Raw genomic sequence first — 18,722 nt, forward strand, 5'->3', positions numbered from 1 at the left:
GAGACTGGACAGCCATTTGTCTGAAATGGTATAGGGTTTCCTGCCTTAGCAGGGGGTTGGACTAGATGACCTCCAAGGTCCCTTCCAACTACTACTACTACTACTTATTATTATTATTATTATTATTATTATTATTATTATTATTATTATTATTATTATTATTAAAGTCCTAGGCTTCTATGTCAGCCGGTATCCCAATGAAATCAGAGACACTGACACGAACTTGTAGCTTTATATAAATAGATTTTACATCTATGTATAAACCAAAGATCATCAGGCAAACGGGAACATCATGAGGTAAATCACAGGGCACACACATACACACAAAAAGGGGGGGAAGGGAAACTCCCCCTCCACACCCATAGCAACCAGTCACAGTGCAGATTGCCTCATGCAGGAACCAGCACTCAACCAATCAGCTATAACTTCTGGCTCACTGCACAGCCCCACTGCTCCAGCTACTACATTTAAATATCTTAACACTCTACTTCAGCCCCAGCACTGCCATCGTTCAAGAGGAGGCAGCCCCTTACCTTAGTGAGGATTCAGACTGGAAAGGACCAAGCCAGGAATGGCTTGGATTGGGGTGGATCCTTACCTAATGACATTTGGACTGCCAGGATTTCCATTGCTAAGCAATGTGGTCATATGATATTGTGCTTTGCAACTCCATAGTTTTATCCTTGGAAATTGTAGTCCCGATTATCATTGTTAACCAAGGACAACCTGTATACCTGTTCTGTGGAATTCCAATTTGTTGCCATGATTGTTTTTCAGATGCTTTACTAATTGGTTAGAGTTTGTTTTTTGTCCAGGAGATTGTACTAAACTCTAGAATGCTCATAAAAAAAAGCAAAGAACAATAAATTAAAACTTTTCTAACAGATTTAGTCCTGGGACAACAATCAACTTACTGGTTACACCCAAACTGTTAAACTGGCAAAACCAAAGAACAATTAACATTACATTCATCAAAAGGCACAACATTTTCCAGAGCCCCAGAAACCCAAACTGAATAATTAGACAAACAGTCCCCAAGAAAATGCCCCTTGGTTATTTCAGCTTCAGCCTGAAATAACAATAGGGATGGAAAGCAGCTGCCAAGTGATCCCACCTTTATTTCACATCACGAAGGAAACAATTCGGTGACTGGAGATTTCCTCCCTGAAATATAGGGTGCTCAAAGCCAGTGGTATCTGCAGGATTTGATTCATTTATCCGAATGATCAAAGCAGCATTGCGCTTTTAGGTGCACGTACGACTTCCAATAAAAAGACAGAAGGAGACGGGACAAAGCTTGGATGGGATCACTGCTGTTCATCTGCCTTGGTTTTGACACGCACACACCACTAATGCCTCGATGCCGGTGTTTCTCAATCTTAGCAAAACTCTCAAATGTGTGAACTTCAATTCCCGAATTTTTTTAAAGTTGCCAGGTTGGGTATTCGCTGCTGTGTGCCAAGCCCCTAAAAAAACCCTCTGTTCCCTGAAGGATGACGGGGGGCAAAGGGGTTTATTGTAACTCAGCAGAGGCAAAACTAGGAAACGTTTCTTTCCATTGCCCACGAGAGGGCTCTCGGCATTTTCTTTGCTAGACCCGAAATGCCTGCTGCTAGCTTTCCTCTTCGCTGCCAACGGAGTGCAAGAGCCCTGTTTGGTTTTCCGGGTTATTAGGAAGTTGCTGTTGCTACATGGCCGTCCTATTTTAATGCAAGAAGGTCTAAGCAGAGAAAAAATCTCTCTCTCTCTCTCTCCTTTTCGGCTTAAGCCTAAAGTAAGAATTATTTTCCTTCTCCAGCAGCCGGATATTCGGCTAAAAAAGGCTTCTTGACACACGGCTGAACTGGGCAGGTAGAAAGCAGTGGGGGGGGGGGGTTCCCCATCCTTTCGTCTGCCCATCCACCCGCCTGCAGGTCCATCTTTGTGTTTAGACGTTCATAGCCTCGCGGAGTCTCTCCCAGCAGCAGAGAAAATGGCCGGGTTGCAGGGCAGTCAGAGAAGAGGGGGGCAATGGAGGGATTGACAAGCACAAAGCTCGGGGTCTCATTTGAGCCCCGGCTTAGCTGACCAGGTTTTTTCTCCAGCCTGGAAAAAGAGAACTGGACGGAGATGTATTTCTGTGTATGGGGGAAAAAAGATTTCGTTCTCTCTTATAGACGGGAACTCCAGGCAGAATTGGTCAGCAAACAACTGGGGCTTCTTGTTGGCAGGGGAAACAATCTAGCAGAATTAGAAGGAGATTGTTGGTGACATTTCTCTTTAGAGAGGGCCAAAACAGGCAAAGCAGCCAGCGTGTGTCTGTGTTATTCTTTGCCCATAGTTTAGTTTAGTTTAGTTTAGTTTAGTTTAGTTTAGTTTATTACATTTATATACCGCCCTTTCCCAAAGGACTCAGGGCGGTTTACAGGGTGATTAAAAAACCAAGATACAAAAGTTAAAAACAAATTTAAAAAAAATTATATTTGTCCCTGCATAAATAAAACCCCAGTTAAAATTAAGAATAGCACTCTATCCCTTATGAAACTGCTGTTATTAGATGCAGGGGTTTTTTTTGTTCATTTTGCTATTTTTTTTTCTTTTCAGTGTGTCTCATTGCCCAATAAGTGAGATGTATTTTCCTTTTCTCCTAAAAGCTGCAAGGTTTCCTTTGAGATGGACCCTCAGATTTTTCTGCTTTCCCAAGTCCCAGCAGAAGAACCAGCTGGTTTGGCCCCGGTGGATGGGCTCAGTTCCTTCTCTAGGAGAAGATGCATTTGGTCAGCCTCCAGGAAAGTTTCAGAAGAAGTGAATGCCCTGTTCAAAGACATTGAGGAATACAACAGGCAGAGGTTTCGTTCCGATGCTCTTCCTTTGGGAGAAAGTCCCTGGCAGACTCTGTTCCAGCTGGGAGAGGCCGCTCAGAGATGGCTAAGACCGCAGGACCGCACCAAAGGACAGATTGTGGACGTGGTCATCTTGGAGCAGTTTCTGCACGTGCTTCCTTTGGGAATGCAGGCTTGGGTGAGAGCCAGGAAGCCAGGTAGCAGCCAGGAGGCAGCTCAGCTGGCTGAAGCTTACCTGCAGCAACAGGTATTCTTGCTAATAAGAAAGGGACCTAACGCTCGTCTAACGCTAGGAATGTTGCTGTTCCTCTGACCACAAGCACTGACCAAGAAAGAAGGGGTCACTGTTGGGCTGGATTCTGAATCCACCTGAATTTGCCCTGCAATAGGTTATAAATGGGAGTGGGCAGTAGAAAGAGGGAAGGATACAAACTTTTGTCTCCCTTGAGATAGTTCCCAATTTTCTAGGAAAGCCTGATGTTACTTGGTGAGCCACAGATTTAACATGAAGTCATAAACGTAAGACATTAACATAAATTCCAGTAGCTAGGTTCACACAAGTTGTAATGACAAACCCTAGGTAAGAATCCCAGGAATATTATTATTAAGCTATAGTAAGACTAGGGACGCGGTGACTCAGTGGGTTGGGACACTTGAGCTTGTCGATCAGAAGGTCGGCAGTTTGGCGGGTCGAATCCCGAGTGCCGCGTAGCAGAGTGAGCGCCTGTTACTCATCCCAGCTTCTGCCAACCTAGCAGTTCGAAAGCACGTAAAAATGCAAGTAGAAAAATAGGGACCACTACGGTGGGAAGGTAACAGCGTTCCGTGCGCCTTTGGCGTCTAGTCATGCCGGCCACATGACCACGGAGACGTCCTCGGACAAGCGCTGGCTCTTTGGCTTTGAAACGGAGATGAGCACCGGCCCCTAGAGTTGGAAACGACTAGCACGCGTGTGCGGGGGAACCTTTACCTTTTTATATTAAGACTTAATTACCTAGTTCACCTAAAAAAAGCAGTGGCTGTATTTCTACATTGCTGAACTACAATCACAACCAAAAGTCCAAACAGTGAGTTGTGTTTCAATTGTAGGAGTACAGTTAAACCTCCAATCTCCCTCCTCCTGCCTTCATGTGAATTAGGCAGGCCCTTCTTCAACATTGTGTTTAGAATTTGAGCTCCTGGGAGCTTAATATAAACTTTATATAAGTGTGAATAAGGAATTACAAATTCAAGATGAAACAGGCATAATTACTGAATATTTTTGCTATATAACTTGGACATAGTTAGCAGTCATCAGAATAATAGATCAAATGCATTACTTTGTACAATTTTCTTTCTTTTGTAGTACCCTGTGGCTTTCCAGGATGTGGCTGTATATTTCACCCCAGAGGAGTGGGACCTTCTGGATAAGGAACAAAGAACCTTGTATTACACAGTCATGCAAGAGAATTCTGAGAACATGACTTCCTTGGGTAAGGTTCCCATTCCTGCAAACCTTTCTGAAGAGTTCAGGTTGACCCAGCCAAAAGATAGACTCCTCTTTGCCTATGTAATAGGCAAATTGCATTTTTTTGTAAATCATCTTCCTTACTTCTAGGGCCGTGGTGGCGAATCTATGGCATGCGTGCCACAGGTGGCATGCAGAGCCCTCTCTGTGGGCATGAGCACTGTAGCCCCAGTCCTAGGCGTTCAGCTGGGTTTTATAAAACCTTTTTGCTTCAGGCCTTCGCTGCAGTGTGCAAAAAAAAAAAAGTTCAATCAATCAATTTCAACTTCTCGCGGGGAAAAAAAAGATCTCGCAAAGTTGGAATTGATTGATTGAACTTTTTAGTCCCACCCAGTCTGCCATTATCACCGCAGCCATGTCCACCCAATGGGCCAGGCCCACCTGGCACCTGACGATACATAAGTGGGTTTGGGGTTGCAGTTTGGGCACTCGGTCTCTAAAAGGTTTGCCATTACTGTTCTAGGGCTTTTAGACAAGCTCTGTTGAACTTTCTCCATATCCCCACGGACTGTTGATGATTAGAAAAAACAGTGATACCAAAATTATAAGTAATGCTGTATGTAGTGAGAGAATAAGAGGTTAAATTACAAATGCTGTAAAAGAAAATGTGAAATCATGTTTTAATATATATTTTTTCCTGCACTTCTGGCTTTGTCTTTTTCTTATCTCTCTCCTTCTTTCCTTCTATTTTATTCGAAAAATTAGTTTTTTGTTAATTCTTCTTTAAAACTTTAATAAATATATTTTTTTAAAAAGAAAACTAGAATGATCTGGACTACCTCAGCCAACGGGCTGGAAATTAGCATAGACATTGAAAAGGGGAAGAGGTCAGAACACTAATAATGAATTAAATAGCCTTAAAAAAAGAAAATGTCTATTGGATTTCTACCCTGGGGCTAAAGACAGCTTACTTGGGCGTCTCCATTTTAGCAACAACCCTATATGGTTGGCTGAGATCAGAGAGAAGGATGGATGTTAGGTCCCTGGGAGTTTCCATGGCATAAATGGATTTTAACTGGTTTTCCCCAAGTCTAATCCATTACTTTTACTACACTACACTAATAGACAATTCTAAACTATTCAGTTCTTGGTGTTGTCTGAGCTTGGTTGTTTTCCTACAAACATCCCTGAGACAACAGGTTTGATATCATTGTTGCTTATTGCAGGAAGAGAAACAATTAAGAAAGAAAAAATACTGTGATCAAGGCACAATCAAGAGAGCAGCTGAATCACAATCAATCATCTATAAAGAACCAGCATACTTCACACACTCATGCACTGATGATATTATCTTGCCTGGTAAATGAAATGTCTGCTGAAAAACAACCAGGTTAAGAGAAGTCCAAGAAATCAATGGTTCAATCTTAAGCTACACATCTTCTTTACTGTGTTGTTGCTTAGTGACAATAATTGGGACCAGCAAGCCCATCACTAAGCAGCATAGTCACTAAGCATAACACATGACCATGATGAATTTAGGACTTCATTTCTCATTGGGTCATTAAGCAAGTAACCATGAGTTGTAAAGTAACTTCATGTGGCCACGACTAGCAGTTTTACTACCAGCTTCTCCATTGATTCTGCTTGTTGGAACCTGGTTGTGCAATGGCCATAAATGTCAGGACTGGTCATTAAATTGTTTTTCCAGTGCCCTGGTCATTTTGAACAGTTGCTGAACCTATGTTGAAATTCTGCTAACTAAATAACCAGCCTGGCCCAGGATATTTTATTCTATTAAATGGCTATTTAAAAAATCAATGATTCTCTTCTCTTTTATTGTGTTTCTTTCTCTTGCTCTAGAGCTCTTAATTTCCAAATCAGATTCAGGTCTCCAGCTTGAGTGGGAAGAAGTGTCACTGATGGCTGATCTCCAAGAGTTGAAAGGAAAAGACACTATTGATCAAGGGATTGTAAATTGTGAGGACGTAACTATGGTTGGTAAGAATTATTATTATTATTATTATTATTTTACAAAAGAATCCTTTGGTTACATTTTATTGGGCTATATAATTTACTTTTTTTTTTAATTCAAACATTTTTAATCTGTGTACCGCCCAGATCCAGGCAGTTGGAAAATACATCTAATTGATCTGAATGTCTCCAAGTCCATAGGTTTTAGCTCATGTGCAGGATGATATATTCCTTTTCTTTCCTTAACATAGTTGTAACTGTTGCCCTGCTAATTTCATTACCTCCCACTTTCAAGCAGCTGGCTTGGCTGTACTAAATGAGAGACTGTTTCTGAGGGTTTACATTAACCACTCACCCATTCTAATGGACACCTTGAATAGCCATTCCAATTCATCAGCCCTCTGGCAAAGCCTATACTCTGGCTTCAGTAACTCTTAAGTCCCAGTAAGTCTAAATTCCACCCAATAAGGTAGTCTCTTCCGGGTGGTCATCATATAAGGTACATCTTCAGATCTTAGTGCTTTTAGACTTACAGAAGAAATATATTTTCCCGCAATGTTTCCAGTATTTTCTCTGCTTCTCCTTTCCTTAATTTAGAATTGCCACCCCAATACCCATATGACAGTTTCCATAAAAGGGAATGTGATATGATCTTTCAGAAAGGAGCAGAGGGAAGGATTCTGCAATCTGAGGAAATGGGGAATCTGAGGCACTCTTGTCCAGGTGAGGTTTTAGGTCAATTTGTTTTGAAGCAAACCTCTGAAGGTACAGTTGGCAAGACCGTTCCAAGAAAAATGAGGAAAGGTAATCCAACTTCCTTCTCCATTATGAATGAGCAAACTATCACCCTTCTGGGAACAGAACATTCCAAACAATATAGAACATTTTGTTTTCTATGAGACTTTGCCAATTTGGCATTCATGGGGGTAGTTTTCCAGCGTTCTTCAGTATGTTTTTCCTCTTCTAATACGTCACTTCTGCTTTGGTATGGTTTTGCCTCTAATTTACTAAGCTGAGGAGCAAGCAGTGTAATGCCACTAGGATGACCTAGGACAATTTAGCTCTTCCAGATATTCCCACAAAGAACTTTCCTATTGAAACTGAGGCCATGTTTTTTTTCCCCTCCTTTTTCTTGCTTCGCTGGCCACCGCCTTGTTACTTTTTTTGACTCTGTCTTCAACACTTTGTTGTTCTTGCAGAAAATCTGGATACAAGAAAGAATCCTCATCAAGAGAAGCCTGGAGCAGAGCAATTCCCTGAGCCATTGCGGTGGGCTGTGTGCTTTGATCCCAAACATTCTGAAAAAATGGAGACCAAACCCAGAAGGTGGCAGGAGTTGTTACCGGAGTTGACACAAGTTTCTAAGGCCAACAAGAAAATGCCAAGGAGTAGATCCCGATTAGCTACTACTGCAGCAAGAAAAAAATATGCGTGTAATGAGTGTGGAAAAAGGTTTGATCAGCCATCACAAGTTATTAAACACCAGAGGATCCACACAGGAGAAAAGCCATATCTGTGTACTGAATGTGGGAAGCGTTTTAACAAACAGTCCAATCTTAATGTCCATTTACGTCTCCATCGTGGGGAGAAACCTTATAGCTGCCCTGACTGTGGCAAAAGATTCAATGCCAAGTATCATTTACGTGGACACTACAGGATACACACAGGGGAGAAGCCTTATGTATGTGAAGACTGTGGGAAGAGATTCCCTGTTAAATCATCTCTAAATAAGCACCAACGAATCCACACAGGAGACCCCAACCTGACCAAACTCTCCGAGATCAAATCAAAAGGCGATACCCAGGCAGTATTACCAGAAGTGATACAGGTGTGTGCAGCTCCTGAAACAGAAAAAATAGTTAAAACTACCACTAGCAATTCCCCAATAGGAATGACTCTGTCAAACAGGAATTATGTCTGTTCTGAATGTGGGAAAAAATTTGATCGGCCTTCACATCTTACTAAACACCAGAGGATTCACAAAGGAGAAAGGCCATATCCATGTACTGAATGCGGGAAATGTTTTAATAAGCAGTCTAACCTTACTGTCCATTTACGTCTCCATACTGGAGAGAAACCTTACGGCTGTCCTGATTGTGACAAAAGATTTTGTACAAAATCTCATTTACTTGGACACTATAGGATGCACACAGGGGAGAAGCCTTATGGATGTGAAACATGTGGGAAGAGATTCCCTGTGAAATCTTCCCTAAATAAGCACTGCCGGATCCATACAGGAGACCCCAAGCTGTCCAAGCCAACGGAGATCACATCAGAAGGAAATACTCAGGCAATATTACCAGAGGTGACCCGGGTGTATGCAATTCCTAAACCAGAAAAAATCATCAAAATTATAAGTAAGAAGCCCCCAATAGGAATTATAGTGTCAAACGGGAATTTGGTCTGCCGTGAGTGTGGGAAAAGTTTTGATCAGCCTTCACACCTTATTACACACCAGAGGATCCACACAGGAGAAAGGCCATATCCATGTACTGAATGCGGGAAACGTTTTCATCAGCAGTCTCACCTTAATGTCCATTTGCGTCTCCATACTGGAGAGAAGCCTTATGGCTGTCCTGAATGCGGCAAAAGATTCAACATGAAATCCCATCTACAAGGACATTACAGGATCCACACCGGTGAGAAGCCATTTGAGTGTGAAGACTGTGGGAAGAGCTTCCGGGTGAAATCTTGTCTAACTAAGCATCAGCAAATCCATACAGGAGAAAAGCCAAATAAATTTCTCTCCTGAGAAGAAAATTCACCTAAACACCAGCTCTCTCTCCCTCTTGGGGGAAAAAACTGCATATGCTTTGAACGTCACAAAACCTTTTGCAACAGATCAGATTTTATTAAGCATGAAAGAATTCACACAGGGGGGAAAAAACCCTTGTCTGTGTTGCTGTAAGCACTGGAAATGCCTCACTGATCAATATTTCCATTTAATTTTATATGTTTATTTTCCAGGAATTCACTAATAACTCTCTTGCAAATGCTTTTATGGGGTCAGGGGGAAGCAGTGTGTGTTTGGAATTTAAATTTTGTGTCCATCTTCTACAAGCACTGAAGTCCTCTGTAGCTTAAAATGCCTCTTTTAGGATTGGCCCAAAAGAGCTTAGTAAACAGTAGAGATTCCGTGTGAAGGGACTGATGCCATGCTGGCTGGCTTCGATTTTCCTAGGAACAAGTGGCACTACCTTCTAGATAGGTAGGTCTGCACTCCAGGGTAACCTGAAACTTAAGTAACAGTTATTGCTGTTCTCCAAGGAAGCTTCATTTGGGAGTATGGGAAAACCTTAGATTAATTTTGCATTTGGTTCCCACTCATGCATCGGAATTTTATTGAAGCTTGTCTTGAAATGACATGAGATGCTTCAGAAAAACAAATGTTTTCAATCCGGTAGCAGTAAGGTAGAAGACGCATGCTTTTTGAAGAAGAAACTTCCCTTTTGTGCTCAACAGGATTCAAATGAGATGTATGAAATGCACACAGGTTGAGGGGAAAAAATCAAAGACATAGGAATGTAGCTTCCGCTTCAAGATGCTGCTTCAGAAAAATCAGTCAAAAAAGAAAGTTCCCCCTCCTGAGTTTTGATTTCTGCTCCAATCTATTTATTCAGCCAGATGACTGCATAACAGCCAGGTTCACCCATCATGCTTAACTGAGTCATGAGGGGTAACTGGTACGATTGGCTCCCACCAATTAGCCCTAAGAAAGTTTATTTTTAAATCCAACAGCCCTAGTTTTTTGGAAATCAAGTAGCATGTGTGTGAATGTACACAACAGTTAAGTTGTATTGTCTTAAGTTGTAGCTGTCCTGCAGGTTAAGTGATACTTCCCCTTTCCATGGCCGAGTTTTAGAGTCAACTTACAAGACATGAACATTCTTAGGCATTCTATCTTTGTGGTTCTTTTGGCTTTCACCATCAGAGTCACATAGAAACAGTCTAGTGCAGTGATTTGCCTCAAGAGAGACTGCACCTCGAAGTGGGCATTGTAAAAAGAGAGACTACGTTATGTTGTTGTTAGCTGCGAAGTCGTGTCCGACCCATCGCGACCCCATGGACAACGTTCCTCCAGGCCTTCCTGTCCTCTACCGTCTTCTGGAGTCCATTTAAGCTCATGCCTACTGCTTCAGTGACTCCATCCAGCCACCTCATTCTCTGTCATCCCCTTCTTCTATTGCCCTCAACCTTTCCCAGCTTTAGGCTCTTCTCCAATGAGTCCTTCCTTCTCATTAGGTGGCCAAAGTATTTGAGTTTCAACTTCAAGATCTGGCCTTCTAAAGAGTGGTCAGGGTTGATCTTCTCTAGGACTGACCGGTTTGATCGCCTTGCAGTCCAAGGGACTCGCAGGACTCTTCTCCAGCACCATAGTTCAAACACCTCAATTCTTTGGTGCTCAGCCTTTTTTATGGTCCAGCTTTCACTGCCATACATTGCAACTGGGAAGACCATAGCCTTGACTATACGCACTTTTGTTGGCAGGGTGATGTCTCTGCTTTTTAGTGTGCTGTCTAGATTTGCCATTGCTTTCCTCCCCAGGAGCAAGCGTCTTTTAATTTCTTGACTACAGTCCCCATCTGCAGTGATCTTGGAGCCCAGGAAAATAAAATCTGTCACTACCTCCATTTCTTGCCCATCTATTTGCCAGGAATTGAGAGGGCCGGATGCCATGATCTTGGTTTTCTTAATGTTTAGTTTCAACCCAACTTTTGCACTCTCCTTCTTTACCAGCAACAAGAGGCTCTTTAGTTCCTCTTCACTTTCTGATATTAGAGTGGTATCATCTGCATATCTTAGGTTGTTGATATTTCTCCCAGGAATCCTAATTCCAACTTTTGATTCATCTAGCCCTGCCATTCTCATGATGTGCTCTGCATATAAGTTAAATAGGCAGGGTGACAGTATACAGCCTTGCCGGACTCCTTTCCCAATTTTGAACCAATCAGTGGTTCCATGTCCAGTTCTCACTGTTGCTTCTTGACCCGCATATAGGTTTCTCAAGAGACAAATAAGATGGTCTGGTATTCCCATCTCTTTAAGAATTTGCCACAGTTTGTTGTGATCCACACAATCAAAGTCTTTAGCATAGTCAATGAAGCAGAAGTAGATGTTTTTCTGGAACTCCCTAGCTTTCTCCATGATCCAGTGTATGTTGCCAATTTGATCTCTAGTTCCTCTGCCTCTTTGAAATCCTGCCTGTACTTCTGGTAGTTCTCGATCCACATACTGCTGGAGCCTAGCTTGTAGGATTTTAAGCATAACTTTACTAGCATGAGAAATGAGTGCAATGGTGCAATAGTTTGAACATTCTTTGGCACTGCCTTTCTTTGGAATTGGAATGTAAACTGATCTTTTCTAATCCTGTGGCCACTGTTGAGTTTTCCAAATTTGCTGACAAATTGAGTGTAGCACTTTTACTGCATCGTCTTTTTAAGATTTTGAATAGCTCAGCTGGAATACTGTCACCTCCACTAGCTTTGTTGTTGCTCAGCTTTTCTAAGGCCCACTTCACTTCACATTCTAGGATGTCTGGCTCAAGGTCAGTGACCACCTCATTGTGGTTATCATGGACCCTAAGCTCATTCTTGTATAGTTCTTCTGTGTAATTTTGCCACCTTTCTTAATCTCTTCTGCCTCTGTTAGGTCCCTGCCATTTTGGTCCTTTATCATGCCCATTTTTGCATGAAACGTTCCCTTCATCTCTCCAATTTTCTTGAAGAGATCTCTGATCCTCCCTATTCTATTGTTTTCTTCTATTTCTTTGCACTGTTCATTTAAGAAGGCATTCTTATCTCTTCTAGCTACAGGTGAAACTCAAAAAATTAGAATATCATGCAAAAGTTCATTTATTTCAGTAATGCAACTTAAAAGGGGAAACTAATATATGAGACTCACTACATGCAAAGCAAAATAGTTCAAGCCGTGATTTGTCATAATTGTGATGATTATGGCGTACAGCTCATGAAAACCCCAAATCCACAATCTCAGAAAATTAGAATATTACATGTAATCAATAAAACAAGGAGTGTACATAGAACAATATCGGACCTCTGAAAAGTATAAGCATGCATATGTACTCAGTACTTGGTTTGGGCCCCTTTTGCAGCAATTACTGCCTCAATGCGGCGTGGCATGGAAGCTATCAGCCTGTGGCACTGCTGAGGTGTTATGGAAGACCAGGATGCTTCAATAGCGGCCTTCAGCTCTTCTGCATTGTTCGGTCTCATGTCTCTCATCTTTCTCTTGGCAATGCCCCATAGATTCTCTATGGGGTTCAGGTCAGGTGAGTTTGCTGGCCAATCAAGCACAGTAATCCCACGGTCATTGAACCAGTTTTTGGTGCTTTGGGCAGTGTGGGCAGGTACCAAGTCCTGCTGGAAAATGAAGTCAGCATCCCCATAAAGCTCGTCTGCGGAAGGAAGCATGAAGTTCTCCAAAATCTCCTGGTAGACGGCTGCGTTGACCCTGGACTTAATGAAGCACGGTGGACCAACACCACCAGATGACATGGCTCCCCAAATCAACACAGACTGTGGAAACTTCACACTGGACTTCAAGGATCTTGCAGTGTGTGCCTCTCCATTCTTCCTCCAGACTCTTGGGTCCTTGGTTTCCAAATGAGATGCAAAAGTTGCTCTCATCAGAAAAGAGGACTTTGGACCACTGAGCAACAGACCAGGTCTGTTTTTCTTTAGCCCAGGTAAGACGCTTCTGACATTGTTTGTTGTTCAGGAGCGGCTTGACGAGGAATACTTAGCTATTGCTAAGCACATTGATTTGTGCTTTAAATTGTAAGCCGCCCTGAGTCTTCGGAGAAGGGCGGGATATAAATGGGATTAAAAAAAACAACAACATTTGAAGCCCATGTCCAGGATCCGTCTCTGTGTGGTGGCTCTTGATGCACTGACTCCAGCCTCAGTCCACTCCTTGTGAAAGTCCCCAACACTTTTGAATGGCCTTTTCCTGACAATCCTCTCCAGGCTGCGGTCATCCCTGCTGCTTGTGCACCTTTTTCTTCCACACTTTTCCCTTCTACATAACTTTCTATTAATGTGCTTTGATACAGCACTTTGGGAACATCCAACTTCTTTTGCAATTACCTTTTGAGGCTTTCCCTCCTTATGGAGGGTGTCAATGATGGTTTTCTGCACAACTGTCAGGTCAGCAGTCTTCCCCATGATTGTGATTCCTACTGAGAGACCATTTAAAGGCTCAGGAACCCTTTGCAGGTGTTATGGCTTAATTATTTATTTATTTTATTTATTTATTTTAATTCCATTTATATCCCGCCCTTCTCCGAAGACTCAGGGTGGCTTACAAGCTTAGCAGTAGCCTTCATTCTATGTATATGCCTGCTTATTAGGGCTTTCACACACACCCCAAGTGGCATTATTACAAAGTCAGCTTAATTAGCTGATTAGAGTGGGGCACTTTGAGCCTAGAATATTGCACCTTTTCACAATATTCTAATTTTCTGAGATTGTTGATTTGGGGTTTTCATGAGCTGTACGCCATAATCATCACAATTATGACAAATCACGGCTTGAACTATTTTGCTTTGCATGTAATGAGTCTATATTAGTTTATATATTAGTTTCCCCTTTTAAGTTGCATTACTGAAATAAATGAACTTTTGCACGATATTCTAATTTTTCGAGTTTCACCTGTATTCTCTGGAATTCTGCATTCAATTGGATGTATCTTTCTTTTTCTGCCTTGCCTTTCACTTCCCTCCTTTCCTCAGCTATTTGCAAATCTTCCTCAGACAGCCATTTTGCTTTCTTGCATTTCTTTTTCTTTGGGATGGTTTTAGTTGCTACCTCTTGTACAATGTTGCAAACCTCTGTCCATAGTTCTTCAGGTACTCTATCTATCAGATCTAATTCCTTAAATCTATTTGTCACCTCTACTGTATATTCAACAGGGATATGATTTAATTCATAACTGAGTGGCCTAGTGCTTTTCCCTACTTTCTTCAGTTTAAGCCTAAACTTTGCAATGAGAAGCTCATGGTCTGAGCCACAGTCAGCTCCTGGTCTTGTTTTTACTGACTGTATAGAGCTTCTCAATCTTTGGCTGCACAGCACATAGTCAATCTGATTTCTGTGTTGACCGTCTGGTGATGTCCATGTGTAGAGCCGTCTCTTGGGTTGTTGGAAAAGAGTGTTTTCTATGACCATCGTATTCTCTTGACAAAATTCTATCAGCCTGTGCCCTGCTTCATTTTGTACTCCAAGGCCAAACTTGCCTGTTATTCCGGTTATCTTTTGGCTTCCTACTTTAGCATTCCAATCCCCCATGATGATAAGGACATCATTTTTGGTGTTAGTTCTATAAGGTGCTGTAAGGCTTCATAGAAGCGGTCAATTTCATCCTCTTCAGCACTGGTGGTTGGGGCATAGACTTGGACTACTGTGATATTGAATGGTTTGCCTTGGATTCAAACTGAGATCATTCTGTCATTTTGAGGATTGTATCCCAGTATTGCTTTTCCTACTCTTTTATTGACTATGAAGGCTACTCCATTTCTTCTGAGGGATTCTTGCCCGCTGTAATATACCTGGTCATCTGAATTAAATTCACCCATTCCTGTCCATTTTAGTTCGCTGATACCTAAGATGTCGATGTTCAGTCTTGTCATCTCTTGTTTGACCACGTCCAGCTTTCCTTGATTCATGGATCTTACATTCCAGGTTCCTATGGAGAAAAAATCTTTACAGCATCGGACTTTCCTTTCACCACCAGACACATCCACAGCTGAGCGTCCTTTTGGCTTTGGCCCAGTCGCTTCATTCTTTCTGGCGCTACTAGTACTAGCCCTCTGCTCTTCCCCAGTAGCATATTGGACGCCTTCCGACCTGAGGGGCTCATCTTCCAGTGTCATATCATTTTGCCATAGGGTTTTCATGGCAAAGATAATGGAGTGGGTTGCCATTTCCTTCTCCAGTGGATCACGTTTTGTCAGAACTCTCTGCTATGACCTTTCCGTCTTGGGTGGCCTTGCATGGCATAGCTCATAGCTTCATTGAATTACGCAAACCCCGTTCACCACGACAAGGCAGTAATCCATGAAGGAGGACTAAGTTATAGACAGCTATAAACACTGGCTAGAGTTGTCTTGCTGTCTTGTGGGGCTAGTCCCTACAACCTTGTTCTGAAATGTCCTGTTTTCACCTTCAGAAAGCCTATCAAAACCTGGATTTTCTCTAGGCTTTAGGGCCTGGATATTGTCATATATTCTTGCCCTGGGATGATGTAGCTTATTCTTTGTCTGGCATCTAGTATTGTTTTTTTTCTATTGTTTTTTTAATGTATGTTTCAGACATTTTGTTGGTTAGTCACCCAGAGCTATTTGGTAAGATAAATCTATATAATAAACTAATAAATGAGCAAACTCTTGGAGGTGATTTTCAATTGATTGCTGAACTTTGACTAACTCATAACCTTTGAGATATAAAGAGTCTTGGACGCACTTTGCATCAGATTTTAGACATGGAGCAACAGTCCTGTCTTTTAGGTTACCTAATCTACCACGGTGGAGAATCATAGGCACAAAATAGTACTATGGAATGGAATGTGGGAAAGACCTTGAGAGATGGGACAAAGAGGCTGCCTAGAGAATGTCAGATAAGAGGGGGCATAGACCACAGCTGGATAGTGCATAAAGCAAGAGACCCAGAAGGGACCCTCCCTAGTTTCTCAGGCTATAAAGGAAATGGAGAATTGTACTTTCATACTTGTAAGCTTCCGTTAATGTAGCTTTACTGGCTGTGCTTCCTGTGTGTCTGCCTGTTAAGGCTGACATCACGCTCCAACCACTATCCAGCTGCAGGCTGTGTTCTCTCTTATCCGACTATTCCCTAGGTAGCATTTATTTGCTCCACCTTCCAAGGTCTTCTCTGTATACCATTGCATACCAACAGAACGTCTCATGAAATTATAAAGTCCCAAAGCAGAGAAGGACTTGTACTTTAATACAACAGTCCCAAACATTTCTGGCTTCACAGACCCGCAGCAACAGCAGTGGTGGCGGGTGGAGGGGATGGTTTCACATGCACAGCCTAGCTCCCACACAGGTGTAAATGAAGCTTTAGGCACTCGCCCACCACTTGTGTAGCCCAGTTCCCAATAAGCTGCAGACCGAGGTTTGGGGACCCCTGAATTAATGTACCTGAATGCCTTCCCTTCTGTTTCAAAAGGGAGGCATAAGAAGATCCTGCATATGAAATTCCTTGGAACATCATCCCCCCCTCCCCTGACGTTAGATTGGCCTGGGGCCCTGGATGTTGAATAGAATCCATGTTTTGACTGAATAATGTCTGGCTGCTATGTATCTTCTTTGTATTTTTGATATTGGGTATTTTATGTATTTTATGTATTTTATTGTAAACCCCTAGGATCACATAAAAGTGAGGTGGGTGGCTATATACAATGAATGAATGAATGAATGAATGAATGAATGAATGAATGAATGAATGAAACCAGCAGGGCATGCTGATCAGGTACATTTGCAAATTGAACTGCTTGACTTTATTTCTTCAGTAACATCCAAAATGCTTTTTTGTGTGTGTTTGTGTGTTTTTGTTTTGTGTTTATAAAACCCATTCAAAATGGATTAGGAAAAAAAGACTTAGCAACTTTGGTAAATCTTCAGGTACTATTATATAAACTTTTATTTATCACAAACTATCCCTAAAATATAGGGACGCGGTGGCTCAGTGGATTAGGACGCTGAGCTTGTCGATCAGATGGTCGGCAGTTTGGCAGGTCGAATCCCGAGTGCCGCGTAACAGAGTGTGAGCACCTGTTACTCGTCCCAGCTTCTGCCAACCTAGCAGTTTGAAAGCACGTAAAAACGCAAGTAGAAAAATAGGGACCACTACGGTGGGATGGTAACAGCGTTCCATGCGCCTTTGGCATCTAGTCATGCCGGCCACATGACCACGGAGACGTCCTCGGACAAGCGCTGGCTCTTTGGCTTTGAAACGGAGATGAGCCCCTAGAGTTGGAAACAACTAGCACACATATGCGGGGGAACCTTTACCTTTACCTTATTGTTCAGATGGCTGTAATTTTTATATCATGATTTTATGTTATGCTGGCCTGTGACTAAATTAAAGACTCTCGTTGTTATTGACTAATTAAAAATAATTCTAATACAGCCTTCCTGATGATCTGTATTGGTCTAGATCATTAGAGTTTGGTTAAACCTGATTTAGGAAATAGATTTAGTTCATGTTAATTTAAAGGAGCAAAGTAGCCAGTTCTGTTCATAGCAAAAGGATAGCCAGTAGCCATTAATGGCATTTCTTTTTCAAAACTTACTAAATCAGATTTCCCCATGTGATGTCCTTTCAGATGTCCCCCATTTGATGTCTTCCACATGTCTGTACAATTCCCGTCTCTGTCTTTCTGGGAAGAAATTGTAATGCAACAGGGACAGCAAATATGTGCAGTGGTTGCTTGTCCTCAGCATTTATTTTTTCCCATGGACCTGAATAGGTCTCGTTTTGCATGTCTGCTTTTATCTGCACAAAATGTTATACACATTGTGCTTCTTGCTTATGACAGGAAAAGAAATAAGAGTTAGGAACATCCATATATATTTGTTTACTGCTACTAAATTAATTCGTGTTATATTTTATTAAGTTTTAATTAGGAGTAGAGCTACTAGATAAACCCTATTTTTTCCCCAAAATCTTCTTAACCTAACTGTCCTATCCTATGGACATATGTGATGTTACAGCCCTCTTTATTAATAATAATAATAAGTTGGAAGGAACCTTGGAGGTCATCTAGTCCAACCCCCTGCTCAGGCAGGAAACCCTATACCATTTCAGACAAGTGGCTGGCCAGTCTCTTCTTAAAAACTTCCAGTGTTGGAGCATTCACCACTTCTGGAGGCAGGTTGTTCCACTGGTTAATTGTTCTAACTGTCAGGAGGTTTCTCCTTAGTTCTAGGTTGCTTCTCTCCTTGACTAGTTTCCACCTGTTGCTTCTTGTCCTGCTTTCAGGTGCTTTGGAGAATAGCTTGACTCCCGCTTCTTTGTGGCAGCCCCTGAGATACTGGAACACTGCTATCATGTCACCCCTCACCCTTCTCTTCATTAAACTACACATACCCAATTCCAGCAACCGTTCCCTATATGTTTTAGCCTCCAGTCCCCCAATCATCTTTGTTGCTCTTCTCTGTACTCTTTCTAGAGTCTTGACATCATTTTTACATCGTGGTGACCAAAACTGGATGCAGTATTCCAGGTGTGGCCTTACCAAGGCATTGTAAAGTGGTATTAGTACTTCACGCGATCTTGATTCTATCCCTCTGTTAATGCAGCCTAGCACTGTGTTGGCTTTTTTGGCAGCTGCAGCACACTGCTGGCTCATATTTAAGTGATTGTCCACTAGGACTCCAAGATCTCTCTCACAGTTGCTACTATTGAGCAAGGTACCACCTATACTATACCTGTGCATTTGAT

The 18,722-nt window shown here is 42.1% G+C and overlaps 1 protein-coding gene across 2 annotated transcripts; it reads left to right on the forward strand.

The window, feature by feature from the left end:
- Positions 1-1,611: 1,611 nt before the first annotated feature.
- Positions 1,612-9,884, forward strand: LOC310636978 (uncharacterized protein). 2 transcript variants are annotated; one of them, XM_083357209.1, is made up of 6 exons: positions 1,612-1,774; positions 2,634-3,069; positions 4,168-4,294; positions 6,130-6,267; positions 6,838-6,963; positions 7,440-9,884. In XM_083357209.1, the coding sequence occupies exons 2-6, from the start codon at positions 2,653-2,655 to the stop codon at positions 8,990-8,992; spliced, it is 2,361 nt and encodes a 786-aa protein (XP_083213335.1). In that variant the 5' UTR covers positions 1,612-1,774; positions 2,634-2,652; the 3' UTR covers positions 8,993-9,884. The 2 variants fall into 2 exon arrangements, with proteins under 2 accessions (XP_083213335.1, XP_083213334.1); XM_083357208.1 differs by lacking the exon at positions 1,612-1,774 and adding an exon at positions 2,158-2,302 and having other exon boundaries at positions 2,489-3,069.
- The last annotated feature ends 8,838 nt before the right edge of the window (positions 9,885-18,722 follow it).

Source organism: Vipera ursinii (assembly GCF_947247035.1).
Source record: "Vipera ursinii genome assembly, chromosome: 2".
Taxonomy (NCBI): Eukaryota; Metazoa; Chordata; class Lepidosauria; order Squamata; family Viperidae; genus Vipera; species Vipera ursinii.

What these genes read in the sequence shown, in the direction of transcription:
- LOC310636978 (XM_083357209.1), top strand. Translation starts at nt 2,653, where the DNA reads ATGGACCCTCAGATTTTTCTGCTTTCCCAAGTCCCAGCAGAAGAACCA. An exon ending in AAGCTTACCTGCAGCAACAG is followed by an intron (nt 3,070 to 4,167) that starts GTATTCTTGCTA and finishes TTTCTTTTGTAG; the next exon opens with TACCCTGTGGCTTTCCAGGA. An exon ending in TCTGAGGCACTCTTGTCCAG is followed by an intron (nt 6,964 to 7,439) that starts GTGAGGTTTTAG and finishes TTGTTCTTGCAG; the next exon opens with AAAATCTGGATACAAGAAAG.